The 17,196-nt window shown below is 46.8% G+C and overlaps 1 protein-coding gene across 3 annotated transcripts in view; it reads left to right on the top strand.

Moving 5' to 3' along the window:
* Positions 1 to 17,196, top strand: part of WDR11 (WD repeat domain 11) — a 71,717-nt gene that overhangs the window by 50,944 nt on the left and 3,577 nt on the right. For 2 of the 3 annotated variants that reach the window (XM_068166129.1, XM_068166128.1), the window contains exons 19-28: positions 851 to 1,022; positions 4,731 to 4,839; positions 6,203 to 6,265; positions 8,313 to 8,378; positions 9,114 to 9,285; positions 9,782 to 9,877; positions 13,064 to 13,229; positions 13,612 to 13,709; positions 15,186 to 15,331; positions 16,237 to 16,319. In XM_068166129.1, coding sequence (XP_068022230.1) covers positions 851 to 1,022; positions 4,731 to 4,839; positions 6,203 to 6,265; positions 8,313 to 8,378; positions 9,114 to 9,285; positions 9,782 to 9,877; positions 13,064 to 13,229; positions 13,612 to 13,709; positions 15,186 to 15,331; positions 16,237 to 16,319 — 1,171 coding nt within the window. Of the gene's footprint in view, positions 1 to 850; positions 1,023 to 4,730; positions 4,840 to 6,202; positions 6,266 to 8,312; positions 8,379 to 9,113; positions 9,286 to 9,781; positions 9,886 to 13,063; positions 13,230 to 13,611; positions 13,710 to 15,185; positions 15,332 to 16,236; positions 16,320 to 17,196 lie in introns of those variants that run through there. The other variant, XM_068166130.1, reaches the window with a different exon arrangement.

Here is a 17,196-nt window from a genome sequence, read left to right as displayed (position 1 = left end):
TCAGTGCCCTAGAGGTCTCATACCACCCTAACTCCTTCATGCTTATATGCTCAATTAGGGACTGGAATTAAAGAGGGAACAGAAATTTCCACAGTGAAGATCATAGAATCATAGAATGGTCTGGCCTGGAAGGGACCTACAAAGGTCATCCAGTCCAATTCCCCCCTGCAGTTAGCAGGGACATCCTCAACTCGATCAGGTTGCCCAGAGCTCTGTCCAGCCTCACCTTGAAACAGGGATGGGACCACAACCACCTCCCCAGGCAAAGCTATTCCAATATTCCACTGCCTGTTCCTAACATCCAATCTCAATCTGCTCTGCTCTAGTTTGAAGCCATTGCTCCTTGTCCTGTCACTGCAGGCCTTTGCAAACAGTCTCTCTCCATCCTTCCTGTGGCCCCCTTCAGGTACTGGCAGGCTGCTATTAGGTCTCCCTGGAGCCTTCTCCTCTCCAGGCTGAACACTCCCAGCTCCCTCAGCCTGTCAAGGTAACAGAGATGCTCCAACTCCTTGATCATTTTTGTGGTCCTTCTCTGGACCTCCGTCAGATCCATGTCCTTCCTGTACTGGGGACTCCAGACCTCCAGATACCAAAAGGCAGCAGTAGAGCTGTATCAAAAGGGTCTTTCTCACCTCTCAACTGGGAAGAAGTGTTATTTGAGGGCAACCATGTGCCTCACTCCAAAGTCTCTAAGTTGCCCCCTCTTTAGAAAAGCCCATCATTAAACGGATTTGTGACAAACTTCACCTTTTATTACCAGTTTTGTGGTGTGCCTGAGGGGTACCTGCCAGAGCTTTACAGAGTGTGATGGAGAGCCTAGTAAAAATGAGCAATCACTCCACTTTTCCAGGTGCAGATGGTGAGCAGTTTGAGAAGTGGGAGAAACGTCACTTTCCGAATCCTGGATGTGGATTGGTGCACCTCAGACAAGGTGGTGCTGGCGTCAGATGATGGCTGCATTAGGGTCCTGGACCTGTCCATGAAACCTTCCTGCTTTAGAATGGATGAACAGGATTTAATAGGTATGTTGATTGCTTTGGGGTTTTGTTTTTTTTCCTCTTGACCCAGTGAAATGGGTAGCTTCAGATTGGATGTTAGGAAGAAGTTGTTCCCCATGAGGGTGGTGAGAGACTGGCACAGGTTGCCCAGGGAGGTGGTGGAAGCCTCATCCCTGGAGGTGTTTGCAGCCAGGCTGGATGTGGCTGTGAGCAACCTGCTGTAGTGTGAGGTGTCCCTGCCCATGGCAGGGTAGTTGGAATTGGATGATGCTTGAGGTCCCTTCCAACCCTGGCAGTTCTGTGATTCTATAAAGCCACAAGAGCAACGAAGCATAATGAAACTCAAGTTCAGAGCACTGTCACCTATAGAGGACTAAGTGTCCCCATAGTGCTTTTCATATCTGCAGATAAATTGTGTAGGCTTAGGGCATAGAAGTGGTTTCCTCATACAAGTTTAATCTCCTGGATAAACTATACTTTTCAGAACCTTACTTGGAATGTAAATTAGCAACCTAAGAGCTTCTTGTACAGCTGGCTAGCAAGCTGACCTAAAAAGCATCAGTACATCAGCTGGGTGGCAGTACCTTTATTAGAATAAACCTTTATTAGAATAAACCAAACCAGGTTGGAAGAGACCTTCAAGATCATCGTGTCCAACCCGTCAACCAATCCAACCCACCCAAACAGCTAACCCATGGCACCAAGCACCCCAGCAAGTCTCCTCCTGAACACCTGTAATGACGGCGACTCCACCACCTCCCCGGGCAACCCATTCCAATGGGCAATCACTCTCTCTGTATAGAACTTCTTCCTAAATCCAACCTGAACCTCCCCTGGTGCAGCCTGAGACTGTGTCCTCTTGTTCTGGTACTGGGTGCCTGGGAGAAGAGACCATCATCCGCCTGTCTACAACCTCCCTTCAGGTAGTTGTAGAAAGTGATAAGTCTCCTCTTCTCCAGGCTGAGCAATACCTGCTCCCTCAGCCTCTCCTCATAGGGCTTGTGTTCCAAACCCCTCACCAACTTTGTTGCTCTTCTCTGGACTTGTTCCAGCAAGTCAACATCCTTCCTAAACTGAGGGGCCCAGAACTGGACACAGTACTTGAGGTGTGGCCTAACCAGTGCAGTATGACACTGATACTCATCACATGGATTTGATACTTTTATTAATGTGTGAAAATGGCTTTTCTGACCTCTCAACATACCAAAGGCAGTCTGTAGACAGATTCATTTCTTTGCAAAACAGATTGAACTCCAAACCAGCAAAACTAGTGATGGTTGACTGCTTTGTGGCCATATTTGAGAAAGGAATTTATATCATTAACTGCTGAAATAAGTTAACTAAGCTGAAATCTTCTCTTCTTTATTTCTAGTGTTCCAAATAAGTGCTTCTGGTTTGGTCCTTTATCGTCTGTCCCGCCGTTGCTCACACAATGTCCCTAAGATTCTCCCTCAGACACATCTAACCAAAGGGGGATGTGAGCTGTGGTGTGGGATGGTTGAAGACACCATTTATCACAGCTATTTTATTACTGTCCTCTGAGTGCTCTGTAATATTAAGCTGTAAAAACCAATGTTCTGAAACCAAGCGCACTCCAGTCGAGATCCAGCAGGGCTGAGGTCACTTGTGATTCAGCTCTCCTTCTGCCCCTGCACTCTGATCATCTTTTAATTAAAAAATCACATGTACAAGGTTCCTACATTCCTCAGTGCCTGTGGAGCAGAGGGAATTGCTGAGTGTTTGATAAACTAGCTGCCTGGTGCTTGGTTTCTTCCTGAGGCACCAAGGAGCATTTACCACACATCACCCCAGCCCTTGTACTGAATGCAGACTTACTGCTTGTAGAATAGAATGGAGTTAACCAGGTTGGAAAAGACCTTTGAGATCATCAAGTCCAACCTATCACTCAACACCATCTCATCAACTAAACCATGGCACCAAGTCCCTCATCCAGTGATGGTGACTCCACCACCTCCCTGGGCAGCACACGCCAATGGCCAATCCCTGTGAAGAACTACTTCCTAAGATCCAGCCTAAACCTCCCCTGGTGCAGCTTGAGACTGTGTCCTCTTGTTCTAGAGCTGCTTGCCTGGGAGAAGAGACCATCCCCCACCTAGCTACAACCTCCCTTCAGGTAGTTATAGACAGCAGTAAGGTCTCTCCTGAGACTCCTCTCCTCCAGGCTAAGCAACCCCAGCTCCCTCAGCATCTCCTCACAGGGATGTGCTCCAGAACCCTCCCCAGCTTTGTTGCCCTTCTCTGGATGCCTTCCAGCATCTTGACATCTTTCCTAAACTGAGGAGCCCAGAACTGGACACAGGCCTCATGGTGTGGCCTAACCAGTGCTGAGTCCAGGGCAGAATGACTTCCCTGCTCCTGCTGGCCACACTGTTCCTGATGCAGGCCAGGATGCCATTGGCCTTCCTGGCTACCTGGGCACACTGCTGGCTCCTGTTCAACTGCTGTCAACCAGCACCCCCAGGTCCCTCTCTGCCTGGCTGCTCTCCAGCCACTCTGACTCCAGCCTGTAGCACTGCATGGGGTTGCTGTGGCCAGTGTGTAGAACCTGGCACTTGGATGTGTTCAATCTCATGCTGTTGGACTCTGCCCATCTGCCCAGCCTGTCGAGGTCCCTCTGCAGAGCCTCTCTACTCTCCAACAGATCAACTCCTGCCCCCAGCTTGGTGTCATCTGCAAACTTACTGCTGATGGGCTCAATTCTAAATGTGTATGAAAGCAGTTAGTGGTATTATTTTGATTTGATTTTAATTGTGTTTCTTGGGTGATACAGACATGTTAAACTTCACCTGCTGCTGTTTGGATGATGGGAGTTAATGCTTGTATTACAGTGTAGAAACTGCAATTGCAAAGGAAAACTAAAAGGTGCCTGGTGGTGTGGCTGTACTTACAGAATCACAGAATTGTTCTGGCTGGAAAAGACCTCTAAGATCATCAAATCCAACTGTGTCAACACCACCATGGTCATTAAACCATGTCCCCAGGTGTCATGTCCACAGGTTTCTTGAACAACACCAGGGATGGTGACTCCACCACCACCCTGGGCAGATTGTTCCAGTGCCTGACCACACTTTCAGTAAAGAAACTTGCTAATGTCCAACCCAACCCTTCCCTTGCACAATTTCAGGTCATTTCCTCTTATTCTGTCACCTGATACTGGGGAGAAGAGATCAATCCCCATCTCACTCCAACCTCCTTTCAGGGAGTTGCAGACAGCAATGAGGTCTCCCCTCAGCCTCCTCTCTAAACAACCTCACATCCCTCAGCAGCTCCTCACCAGCCCTGTTCTCCAGACCCTTCACCAGCCTCGTTGCCCTTCTCTGGACACAATCCAGCAATTCAGTGTCTTTCCTGTAGTGAGGGGCCCAAACCTGAACACACAAGTCAAGGTGCAGCCTCAACAACAATCATCATGCACAGCTCTGTTTACTGCCAGTGTAATGTATGCCAGAAATCTGTGGCTGAATGCAATGTGGAGTGTCCTGAAATCCTCCTTTGAGCATGGTGGCTAAGCCTGCACCTTCTCTGAGATGGTTTTGCTTGCCTGTAAAGATAAGCTTTTATGTCTAGTAACACATGCTGTGTTTGTAAGAAGCCTGTGATTGATGATTTGCTACTGGTGCTTACAAACAAGGTGGTCCATTTAATGGTTGCTGCACACAGTGTTCCTGCACACCAGCCACTCAAAAATGAATCTTTTCCCTTTTGTTTCAGAGCCTGCATGGTGTCCCTATCTGCTTGTTCCAAGGGCTTCATTAGCTTTAAAAGCTTTCTTATTGCATCAGCCATGGAATGAGAAACACTCCCTGGATATTGCAAGCATGTAAGAAGAAATATCTGTCTATCTCTCCATAAAATATTATGACTTTTTTGAAATCCAACATTTTTATTAGTCCTTCACTGCAAATAACTGTTAGATGTACAAGGTTCATCTCTCTCAGACAGGCAGAAAGATAATAGCTTCACTAAAACTAACAAATAGGAAAGGTTTGAAGATCAAGCATTTTATTTCTTTTGACTTTCATGAGCCCTTGGCTGTTGAAAGCTGCTGTCTGCTTTAAGCTACTGGCAATATTTTTATGTCCTGTCCAGGTTATATTGTTTCAGAGAATAACTGTGTGTTCTCTTTTTTCAAGAAATTAATGTAAGAATGGTCAGAGTTGGTTCCTAAAGTGTAATTGGAAGTCTGACAGACCTGTCTTCACTTTTAGTGAGCCATGCTTCACACCATAGTGGGAGTACTTTTCTTTGTCACAGAAGCACAGACTCATAGGGGCTGTAATGGACCTCTGGGGATCATCCAGTCCAACCCCCCTGCCCAAGCAGGATCACCTAGGGCAAGTTGCACAGCACAGCATCCAGAAGAGCTTTGAATGACTCCACCACCTCTCTGGGTAGCCTGTTCCAGTGCTCCACCACCCTCAAAGTAAAGAAGTTCCTCCTCATGTTTAGATGGAACTTCCTATGTTCATGATTGTGCCTATTACCTCTTGTCCTGTTGCTGGGCACCACTGCAAAAAGACTGTCCCCATCCTCCTGACACCTGGCCCTTAGGTACTTATAAGCTTTGTAAAATCCCCACTCAGTCTTGTCCAGGCTAAAAATCACACAATCATAGAATTGACCAGGTTGGAAAAGACCTCAGAGGTCACCAGGTCCAACCTATTACCTAATACCTAACACCTCATGACAAGCCCCAAGTCCCTCAGCCTTTCTTCACAAGACAGATGTTCTAGTCCCCTAATCATCTTTGCAGCCTTTTGCTGTAGTTTTTCCAGCAGTTCCTTGCCCATCTTGAAATGGGGAGGCCAGAACTGGTTCTCCCTGCCTCTGCCCTGTGAGGCTCACCTGGCAGATGAGGCAGGTGGATGCATCCGTGTGTTGTCTGTGGCTAGGCTTTGCCCTTTTCTTTTATTGATTAACCTTGAAACTAATTAAAAGTGAGAAGTGAAAGATTGGTGGCATTGACTCCAAGGTAGAGAGGAAGCAAACCTACTACTTCACTGGTGTTTTGGAACTAGTAACTAGACAAAGAATATTGGATGGGTGGCTTAGCCTGAGAATATGCAAGGTTGATTCCGTGTATGCAGTTGTGTGTGTTCTGCTGCCAGTAACACTTTTCCATTTCAGATAATTTTGTCATTTTGCTAATATGGGAAACTTCTTTCTGCATTTTTTTCATCCAGTGATTATCCAGAGAATGAAAATATTAAAAACCTCCTTCAAGAGCAGTTGAATTCGTTGTCCAAGTAAGGCAGTTCCTATTCTTATTTGAATAAGCTAGGGAGAAGAAGAATTGCCACTAATTGAATTCTTTGTTTTGCCTTCTCTAGAAGGCAAAGCAGAGAAGGCAAATCAAGGAATTCAATTAGTGGCAATTCACATCTTAATGAAGGAATAATGCTCTGTCTTTCTGAAGATAAGCTTGGATAATGACAGCTTGTAATGAGTTCATTTTGATTTTTATGGGCCTCTTCAAGGTGGTGCTTCATTCATTTTAAATAAGCAAAGTTTGTTAAACACTGACTCTTCAAAATGTTCTTTTTTGAGTATCTATAAAGCATCATGGAAATCAGTTATTGGCATTTTAACACCAACAGTGTAGCAGTGACTGACAGCTAGGGACTTCAAGATACTACTTGGCTTAGTTCATAATTTGTGATTGACCAGTGAGCATTTGTCATTTCCAAGCAGTTCTTCGGTGAGGTATAGTTCTTTGATGCTGGTCACAGTATCACAGTATAACTTAGGTTGGAAAGGACCTCGAGGATCATGGAGTCCAACCTATCAACACAGACCCCATGACTAGACCATGGCACCAAGTGCCACGTCCAATCTCCTCTTGAGCACCTCCAGGGATGGTGACTCCACCACCTCCCTGGGCAGCACATTCCAATGACGAATGACTCGCTCGGTGAAGAACCTCCTCCTCACCTCGAGTCTAAACCTCCCCTGGCACAGCTTAAGACTGTGTCCTCTTGTGCTGGTGCTGGTTCCCTGGGAGAAGAGACCAACCCCTTCCGGGCTACAACCACCCTTCAGGTAGTTGTAGAGGGCAATGAGGTCACCCCTGAGCCTCCTCTTCTCCAGGCTAAACAACCCCAGCTCCCTCAGCCTCTCCTCACAGGGCCGTGCTCAAGGCCTCTCCCCAGCCTTGTTGCCCTTCTCTGGACACGTTCAAGTGTTTCGATGTCCTTCTTAAACTGAGGGGCCCAGAACTGGACACAGGACTCAAGGTGCAGCCTAACCAATGCAGAGTGCAGGGGCACAATGACCTCCCTGCTCCTGCTGGCCACACTATTCCTAATGCAGGCCAGGATGCCATTGGCCTTCTTGGCCACCTGGGCACACTGCTGGCTCATATTCAGGCAGCTGTCAATCAGCACCCCCAGGTCCCTCTCTGTTTGGCAGCTCTCAGCCACTCTGACCCCAGCCTGTAGCTCTGCATGGGATTGCCATGGCCAAAGTGCAGCACTCGGCACTTGGACTTGTTGAATGCCATCCCATTGGATTCTGGTCCAGGCTGGGGTGGACACTCTACTGAAATACTCCAAGGACAGACAATTGTAGAATCTTTTACTCAATTACAGAACCACAGAATGTGCTGGGTTGGAAGGGTCCTCCAAAGGTCATCCAGTCTAACCCCCTCTGCAGGAAGCAGTGGCATCCTCCACTAGATCAGGCTGTCCAGAGCAAGGTGGCCAGCTGAGGCTCACATTCTTGATCAGTGTCTGCTTTTAGAAAAGCAAAGCCTATAAAGCAAGCAGCCAAAGCCCTGCACCAAGCCTGCACCAACAGAGGGGCACAAAGCCACCTCCACCTCCCTTTTACTTTATTGAAGATAAACTTGGCATGTTTTGATCCAGCCTGAAGCATCTGTAGAAAAACTGACTTCTGATGTGTGGATCTCTTGTGCTGGCCACTACAGAACTGCAGGATTCTTTCTGATTCTGATCCTGTCATTTGTAGAATCGCTGCAGACTCATTGATATCTTTGTATACACCCTTCTGGGTGTTCCCTTCACTACAAGAATAAGGAACTCTTGATGGCCTCACTGTCTGTATTTGGACTGGAGCTCAATCCTATTTGAAGGGATGTGTGCATGCTGTTATAACAGTTTTGCTAGATGTGTGTTGTGTTGTTTTGGTTGTTTGGGGTTTTTTTAATGTCAGAATAGAAATGGAGTGTGTTGGGGGGTTTATATCAGCAGGTGATTTATCATATTTGTGTTCAAAGCCAACCAAAACAACCTGCACCGCAATTTACAGAGTATTTATGGCCTTTTCTCTTTGCAGTGACATAAAGAGACTTTTGCTTGATCCAGATTTTACTCTCTTGCAAAGATGTCTCCTGGTTGCCAGGTAGGAGAGATTCAGGGAGCTTCATCAAATGTTTCCTAATAAAATGCTGATCCCATTAGTGCTGAACTGCTCAGTGCAATTCCTAAGCCATGTTGTTACCCACGTATCAGAGTGTTGCCAGGACCAGGAATGGAAAGGTTATCTTACTCAGACACTTCTTATTTGCTTGCTGGATGCAGAGAGCTTCCTTCAGTTTTGGTGGTACTCTCCTAAATGCACTTCTGCTAACTACATGGCCTTGAGTCATACAATGTCCAAAACTGTGCTTCAAAACTCCACAACACTCAATAGGTTCTGTGCAGACAGGGCAAGGCCTGTCTTTTATTGCAAATGGATTTGTTCTGTGTTCTTCTGCTGCCTAAACTGTAGCTAATTTTAACCTGTCTGTATTCAGAGATGTTTTTCAAACTTAGTTAACTTTCTTGTAGTTGAAAGGGGACATTAGTGATTAATAATGAAATAGCAATTTCCACATATATTGATGCTGAACATTCATTAAGGGTTTCATTGCTGTTGTAACAGTCTTCTGGCCAACCTCTTACTTCTCCAGCTTGCCCAATGACATGCCAGAAGTCTTTTTTTCCCCATGTAGTTTGTCCCATTGATGATGCAAAGTATTTGTGGTGCCCACAGGAGCATGTGGTCTGGGTGAAAAGCTCTTTTAAAGGTGTCACGTTTTGATGGGGCATATGAAAAAAATGCAGACATTTCACACCTGGAGTTCTGTCTTCTCAGGCTGTATGGAGATGAGTCTGAACTGCATTTCTGGACCGTTGCTGCCCACTATTTGCACAGCTTATCCCAGGAGAAGCCTTCACAGCCAGCAGACACAGCCATCCTGCAAGAACCATTGGTTAATCCCTTGGATATATGCTATGACATACTGTGTGAAAATTCTTACTTCCAGGTATTTCAGGTTGCTCAGAAATATGTTTAGTAAGGTTGTGATCAGCACCATAAGCACTCAGCATTTCACACCTTCTGCTCGTCTTGCCCCACTCACTTTTTTTCAGTGATATACCTCTCTGGATTGAACCAGTCCCTGTCATTTAAAAATAAGGGGTGCTCTAGAAACTCTCAGCATACTTCTGTCTCTCCTTAAATGCTTGGGTTCATTTCTTGTGGCAGTCTGACCTCTCAGCACACTTCTCTCTCTCCTTAAATGCTTGGGTTCATTTCTTGTGGTAGTCTGACCTCTCAACATACTTCTGTCTCTCCTTAAATGCTTGGGTTCATTTCTTGTGGTAGTCTGACCTCTCAGCATACTTCTGTCTCTCCTTAAATGCTTGGGTTCATTTCATGTGGTAGTCTGACCTCTCAGCACACTTCTCTCTCTCCTTAAATGCTTGGGTTCATTTCTTACAGTAGTCTGACTTTTCAAATCCTTTTCCTATCTTGTGCAGAAATTCCAGCTTGAAAGGGTAAATCTTCAGGAAATGAAGAGGTCAACATATGATCATACTAGGAAATGTGCTGATCAGCTGCTTCTCTTGGGCCAGGTTTGTGGGTAATATTTGATTTTTTTTCTTCTTTTTCTCTCTCCATTTTACCTACTTACCCTATTGAAGCAGAGTTTTATCTAACTCATCTGTGGTGTTTCCTCCTGCTAGTCACCCAGTGCCTAGTTTTTTGCTGCCTTAATCTGCTATTAGACTGTAAACTCTGTGTCATTACATGGTATACAATAGTGTTTGTTGTTACCTGTATCAGATGATTGGGAAGCCTATAAAAACCTTTCTCTCCATCTTGTGGCTAGGAAAGAAAACTTAGCATCTTGAGTATCCCATTGTGGTAGTTTTGAGCTAGGCCCTAACTCGGGGGGGGGGGGGGTCTGTAATTAGATGATCCTTGAGGGCTCTTCCAACCCTAACAATTCTGTGATTCTATGAATAGGAATTAATTCAGCCCATAACACCTAGAACAAGTATAATTTAACATCTTTGGGATAAGTCAGTCTGGAGCATAAGTCAGTCTGCACTTGCTGCTCTCATTTTATCTAACACAGGATGTCTGTGAGCTGTTGGCAGATCCTTACTGAGCAGTGAGACTGCCCAGACCCGCTCACTGGGACCCTGACAAGAGTACTGTTGCCTTTATACAGCATCACAGTATCACAGTATAACTTAGGTTGGAAAGGACCTCGAGGATCATCGAGTCCAACCTATCAACACAGACCCCATGACTAGACCATGGCACTAAGTGCCACGTCCAATCCCCTCTTGAACACCTCCAGGGATGGTGACTTCACCACCTCCCTGGGCAGCACATTCCAGTGACGAACAACTTGCTCGGTGAAGAACTTCCTCCTCACCTCGAGTCTAAACCTCCCCTGGTGCAGCTTGAGACTGTGTCCTCTTGTTCTGGTGCTGGTTGCCTGGGAGAAGAGACCAACCCCTTCCTGGCTACAACCACCTTTCAGGTAGTTGTAGAGGGCAATGAGGTCACCCCTGAGCCTCCTCTTCTCCAGGCTAAAGTGAAAGATGCCAGAAGTATTTCGTCTGTAGCTAGCCTGTGTAAAATGCCACTTCATGGCAGTCAGAAACTGCCCTGCCTGCAGCAGTTCAGAGCCAGGTGTCTGCAGCCAGTGTCCTGAGCCTCACACATCAGGTGCTCCACTGCAGCAAACCTTTTAAAGGGCTGAGTCCTACCAATGGCTGAATTAATCCATGAGGCTTTGTTTTAAAGTATCAAGCATTGAATCAGCCCTTGGGATCCCAGCATCCTCACAAATTTATTTCTCCTCTGCTTATATGAAAGGCTTCTCTTCCTTTTTATAACTCTGCAAAATATTCTGTAAACAAGGAAAGTGTAATGCCCCGGAAATCCATGAGGAATTAGTTGGGGACCTGCTGAGCCACTTGGACACTCACAAGTCCATGGGACCGGATGGGATCCATCCTAGGGTGCTGAGAGAGCTGGAGGATGTGCTAGCTAGGCCACTCTCCATCATTTTCCTCCAGTCCAGGCTCACTGGTGAGGTCCCAGATGACTGGAAACTGGCCAATGTGGTCCCCATCCACAAGAAGGGTCGGATGGAGGAACCTGGAAACTCCAGGCCAGTCAGCCTGACCTCAGTGCCAGGGAAAGTGATGGAGCAGATTATCCTGGCGGCAATCACTGCACACCTGAAGGATGGCCAAGGGCTCAGGTCCAGCCAACATGGATTCAGGAAGGGCAGGTCCTGCCTCTCCAACCTGATCTCTTTCTATGATCAGGTGACTGCCTGGTGGATGTGGGGCAGGCTGTGGATGTGGTCTACCTGGACTTCAGCAAGGCCTTTGACACCGTCCCCCACAGCAAACTGCTGGCTAAGCTGTCAGCTCATGGCTTGGACCGCAACACTCTGTGCTGGGTTAGGAACTGGCTGGAGGCTGAGCCCAGAGAGTGGTAGTGAATGGTGCCACATCCAGCTGGCGGCCAGGCACCAGTGGCGTCCCCCAGGGATCAGTGCTGGGCCCTGTCCTCTTCAACATATTCGTTGATGATCTGGATGAAGGGGTAGAGTCAGTCATCAGCAAGTTTGCAGATGACACAAAGTTGGGGGCAGATGTTAGTCAGTTAGAGGGTAGAAAGGCTCTGCAGAGGGACCTCGACCGACTGCACAGATGGGCAGAGTCCAATGGGATGGCATTCAACAAGTCCAAGTGCTGAGTGCTGCACTTTGGCTACGGCAATCCCATGCAGAGCTACAGGCTGGGGTCAGAGTGGCTGGAGAGCTCCCAAACAGAGAGGGACCTGGGGGTGCTGATCGACAGCCACCTGAATATGAGCCAGCAGTGTGCCCAGGTGGCCAGGAGGGCCAATAGCATCCTGGCCTGCATTAGGAATAGTGTGGCCAGCAGGAGCAGGGAGGTCATTGTGCCCTGTACTCTGCATTGGTTAGGCCACACCTTGAGTCCTGTGTCCAGTTCTGGGCCCCTCAGTTTAAGAAGGACATCGAAACACTTGAACATGTCCAGAGAAGGGCAACAAGGCTGGGGAGAGACCTTGAACACAAGCCCTATGAGGAGAGGCTGAGGGAGCTGGGATTGTTTAGCCTGGAGAAGAGGAGGCTCAGGGGTGACCTCATTGCCCTCTACAACTACCTGAAGGGTGGTTGTAGCCAGGAAGGGGTTGGCCTCTTCTCCCAGGCAACCAGCACCAGAACAAGGGGACACAGTCTCAAGCTGCGCCAGGGGAGGTTTAGGCTGGAGGTGAGGAGGAAGTTCTTCACCGAGCGAGTCATTCGTCATTGGAACTGGTTGCCCAGGGAGGTGGTGGAGTCATTGACCCTGGAGGCGTTCAACGGGAGATTGAACGTGGCACTTGGTGCCATGGTCTAGTCATGGGGTCTGTGTTGATAGGTTGGACTCGATGATCCTTGAGGTCCTTTCCAACCTAAGCGATACTGTGATACTGTGAAATAAATATCCTGAATTACATTTTTCTTGGTGCTCTTCTAGAAATGTTCGTCAGTGATTCATGGCCTTCATGATGGGTATTTAAATGCTATCCTTACTAAGGATGCCTTTGTAGAAGAGAATCTTCATTATTGCTATGCTGGTAGAGACTTTTCTAGTCTGTTTTAGAGTAACTCTCCTTGTTGCTTGTTTCACATCTTACAAAAAGGGTCAATCTATCAAGACTTTGGTTTCAAAGTGCAAGTATTGATCACAGTTGCAGTTGGTTTATTTCTCTCTTGCCAGACTGACCGAGCAGTACAACTCTTGTTAGAAACCAGCTCAGAGAATGCACATTACTACTGTGATTCACTCAAGGCTTGCTTGGTCACAACTGTCACCTCATCAGGGCCATCTCAAAGTACCATCAAACTGGTGGCAACCAACATGATAGCCAATGGAAAGCTGGCAGGTGAGATGTGACTTGAATTTTCCCTTTGTGTCTCAAGTACTTAATCTCATCTTTATTAAGGCTGCTGAGGGAGATGGGAGAGGAGACAATCCTGTTGTAATAGATGTTATATGTTGTAGCATGCACTACCTGGGGTAGCTGACACAAGAATGATCAGTCAGTTACAAAGCTCTACTTGTTTTGGTTGGTTTTCATTGGAAAGCATACTTCTAGAGTAATTCTCTGACACTCAGCTTCTGTGGAGAGAAATTAGGGTTTATCATTTCTGTATGCTAAGAAGGATACAGAGGTGCTTTTTCTGGGTATAACTATGCTGCTCCATACTTATTTAATAATCCCTTTCTTTAAATACCTTTGATATATTGTACCTTGTGTCTTGCAGAGGGGGTGCAGCTGCTGTGTCTGATCGATAAGGCTGCCGATGCCTGCCGCTACCTGCAGACCTATGGGGAATGGAATCGTGCAGCCTGGCTTGCAAAGGTAGCATTTCCCACTGTTTAGTCTGCTAACAGAAATGACCTGCTTAGCTGGGAATGCTGATGAGGGTGCCCAAGCTCTCCAGAGTTAAAAGCCTGAAGCCTCAGTCTGAAATACCATCACCAGTTCTTTCTGTGTGGTGAGCTGTACCAAGCCGATCCATTCACTCACCGTGGGCAGCTTCTTCAGCCTTTTGACTGCAGAGGTCTGCCCTGGTTGTCCAAATGGCATAAGTGGAGCCTAAACATGGTTGGAGTAGTCTCTTTTCTAATTGTTGAGGAGTGCTTTGTAAAGTTGCATGTAGCTGCAGCAGCACAGAGATCACAATAAACTACAAAATGTCACTCCTGGAGCTCCTTATCCAGGTCAGTCATTAGTGACTTTGTGTGAGCTCCATGTAGCTGGTGTGCTGATTTTGAACTTAGCACCAGCCACATACATTTGGGTCAACTTCTGTTTTGATATGCAGATGTGATTGCAGTAAAAGCAATGACATGAATTCTCCAAATTGTAATGGACAGCAGTGAGTGAGGGTAATGTTTCAGTGTCTCTAAGTAAAGTTTCTGCTATGCCTTCTGGACAAAGTTGTGCTCTGTGGTGACAGGTTGGACTTGATGATCTTTGAGGTCTCTTCCGACCTTGGTGATACTGTAAATGATTGAATCCCAGTCCCTAGAAAAATAGAGATGTCTTGGCCCTGAGTCTTTAGTAAAGGTTAGAGATTTCTAACTTATTGATACTTGGTGTTTTAGAAAAGTATTGTGGTAAAAATGATGTCTGGAGCCCCTATTACAGGAAGGATCTGGAGGTGCTGGAAGGTGTCTAGAGAAGGGCCACGAGGATGAGCAGAGGGCTGGAGCTGCTCTGCTATGAGGACAGACTGAGGGAGCTGGGGTTGTTCAGTCTGGAGAAGAGAAGGCTCTGAGGAGACCTAACTGTGGCTTTCCAGTATCTGAAGGGGGCTACAAGAAAGCTGGGGAGGGACTTTTGAGGGTGTCAGGGAGTGATAGGACTGGGGGGAATGGAGCAAAACAAGAAATTGGATGTTAGAAAGTAGTTCTTCCCCATGAGGGTGGTGAGAGCCTGGCCCAGGTTGCCCAGGGAGGTGGTGGAAGCCTCATCCCTGGAGGTTTTTGCAGCCAGGCTGGATGTGGCTGTGAGCAACCTGCTGTAGTGTGAGGTGTCCCTGGCCATGGCAGGAGGGGTTGGAACTGGCTGCTCCTTGAGGTCCCTTCCAGCCCTGACAGTTCTATGATTGTATGTTAATCACATGTAAAAGCAGTATTTTTATACCTCTATCTTTCTAGTTTTCCTTTCTAGTGTATTAATTCAGGGTATGATGTGCATTGCATAGTAAAAGTGATACTTTCAGATGCTTTTACTTCTGCTCCAATGTGTTTCTCTGAACAAATAAACAAACCAGCAGCTCTCTCTAGCTGGCAGCTGAGAATTCACAGGTGGCTTTCCCATCTCCTGAAGGTCCGTTTGAGCTCAGAGGAGTGTGCTGATGTGTTGAAGCGTTGGGTAGATCACCTGTGCTCTCCACAAGTCAACCAGAAGTCCAAAGCCCTTCTTGTCCTCTTGTCACTTGGGTGCTTTACAAAAGTTGCAGAGATGCTGCACAGGTAAAGATGAAGCAGTGCAATCTGTGTTTTATCTTGTCCAAAAGGGTTGTTTAAGCATTTGTGAGTCTGGAGCCAGGGAGGGAGTCTGCAGCTTCTGATGTTTGTTTCTGTTGCAGCCTATGGAATGAACTTTAACCTCAGCAGTGTGTTGTATTTGTGTGCCAGAGCTGATGTTTTTGTTGCCATTTCCATAAAACAGACTGGGACTGGAATTTTCTGCAGCCTTTAAGATTGCTGGGGAGCATTGATGTGGCTCAGTTGGTAGTGCAGAAGACCCTTAATGGGAAGGTCGTGAGTTCAAGCCTGCATTGGGCAGTAGTGTCCTCCCTACTCCAGTCATGAGGTCTGTGGTGACAGGTTGGACTCGATGATCTTTGAGGTCTCTTCCAACCTTAGTGATACTGATACTGATTGGCCAAGCAATAGCAATTTACAGGAGCTATGATTATTTCTGAGTAAGCTGAGCCTTGATCTTGCAAAATTTTTGCATCAATTCCTTGAGTGCAGGAAGGAAGGAGAGATGCAAGAAGCTTGGGGAGAGGGCAGTGCCATACTAACAGATGTGAGGGAAGCATGAGGGAACACATGAGGATAGAGTGAGGTGTTCTACCCACTGCCTGGGAGCAGGGTAGCAGCATTCAGTGCTGCTGTGATGTACAGAGTACCCAAGGTGTATGAAGCATGAAGATGCAGAGAAGCTGTGGTGTGGGAGTGTGACTGTGTCACAGTGGTGATACAGTTTCACCCTGACGATGATCTGAAGCCTTCTCTTGATTTGCCGCTCCAGACCTAGGTGCAAAGTCTGTTACAAAAACCTCTCTGCAAGTGTTTTGATGCAGTGCCTTGGAATACCTTTGTGTTTTCCTGACCTAACAAATGATTCTCTTTTTCTCTCTGTTTCCCAGCATGAGGTACTTTGACAGAGCAGCTTTGTTTGTTGAAGCTTGTCTGAAGTATGGGTCATTTGAAGTTAATGATGATACCAATATCCTTTTTCTGACATCCTGGCTTGGCATCTAGGTCCTCATACACAGTGAGTATGTGTGAGCCACCCTTAGGTGAACTTGTCTGAGCAGGACCAGGGGTTCCTGTTTTTATTTTCCAGGTTGGGTAGGTTGAAGAAATTATCATAGAATTAACCAGGTTGGAAAAGACCTCAGAGATCATCAAGTCCAACATATCACCCAACACCTCTGACAACTAAACCATGGCTCCAAGTGCCACATCCATGCCTTTTTTGAACACCTCCAGGGATGGGGACTCCACCACGTGCCTGGGCAGCACATTCCAATGGCCAGTCTCTCTGGCTGGGAAGAACTTTCTCCCCACCTCCAGCCTAAACCTCCCCTGGCACAGCCTGAGACTGTGTCCTCTTGTTCTGGTGCTGGTTTCCTGGGAGAAGAGACCAACCCCCATCTGGCTACAGCCTCCCTTCAGGGAGTCGTAGAGAGCAAGAAGGTCTCTCCAGAGCCTCCTCTTCTCCAGGCTAAGCAACCCCAGCTCCCTCAGCCTCTCCTCATAGGGCTTGTGTGGAAACAAGTGATTTATTTGCATAAATCCATAACATTAACATTTCATTCCCAGAAAGAGTAATTGGCCCTTGGAATGTGCTGCCCAGGGAGGTGGTGGAGTCCTCATCCCTGGAGGTGTTAAAAAAAGGCATGGATGTGGCACTTGGAGCCATGGTTTAGTTGTCAGGAGGTATTAGGTAGGACTTGATGATCTCTGAGGTCTTTTCCAACCTTATTGGTTCTGTGATGTTATGATTACCTCTTTTCTGATGCTCTGTGAGGCCACTGTCATTGGAAAGCAAACTAAAAGTGAGAAAAATAAACACAGGAGAGAAAAGAACAATTGCTAAACTG

Source organism: Melanerpes formicivorus, unplaced genomic scaffold, assembly GCF_026170545.1.
Source record: "Melanerpes formicivorus ecotype bairdi unplaced genomic scaffold, bMelFor1.0.p_v2 SCAF_97, whole genome shotgun sequence".
Taxonomy (NCBI): Eukaryota; Metazoa; Chordata; class Aves; order Piciformes; family Picidae; genus Melanerpes; species Melanerpes formicivorus.
This window is presented reverse-complemented; position numbering and strand designations above follow the sequence as displayed.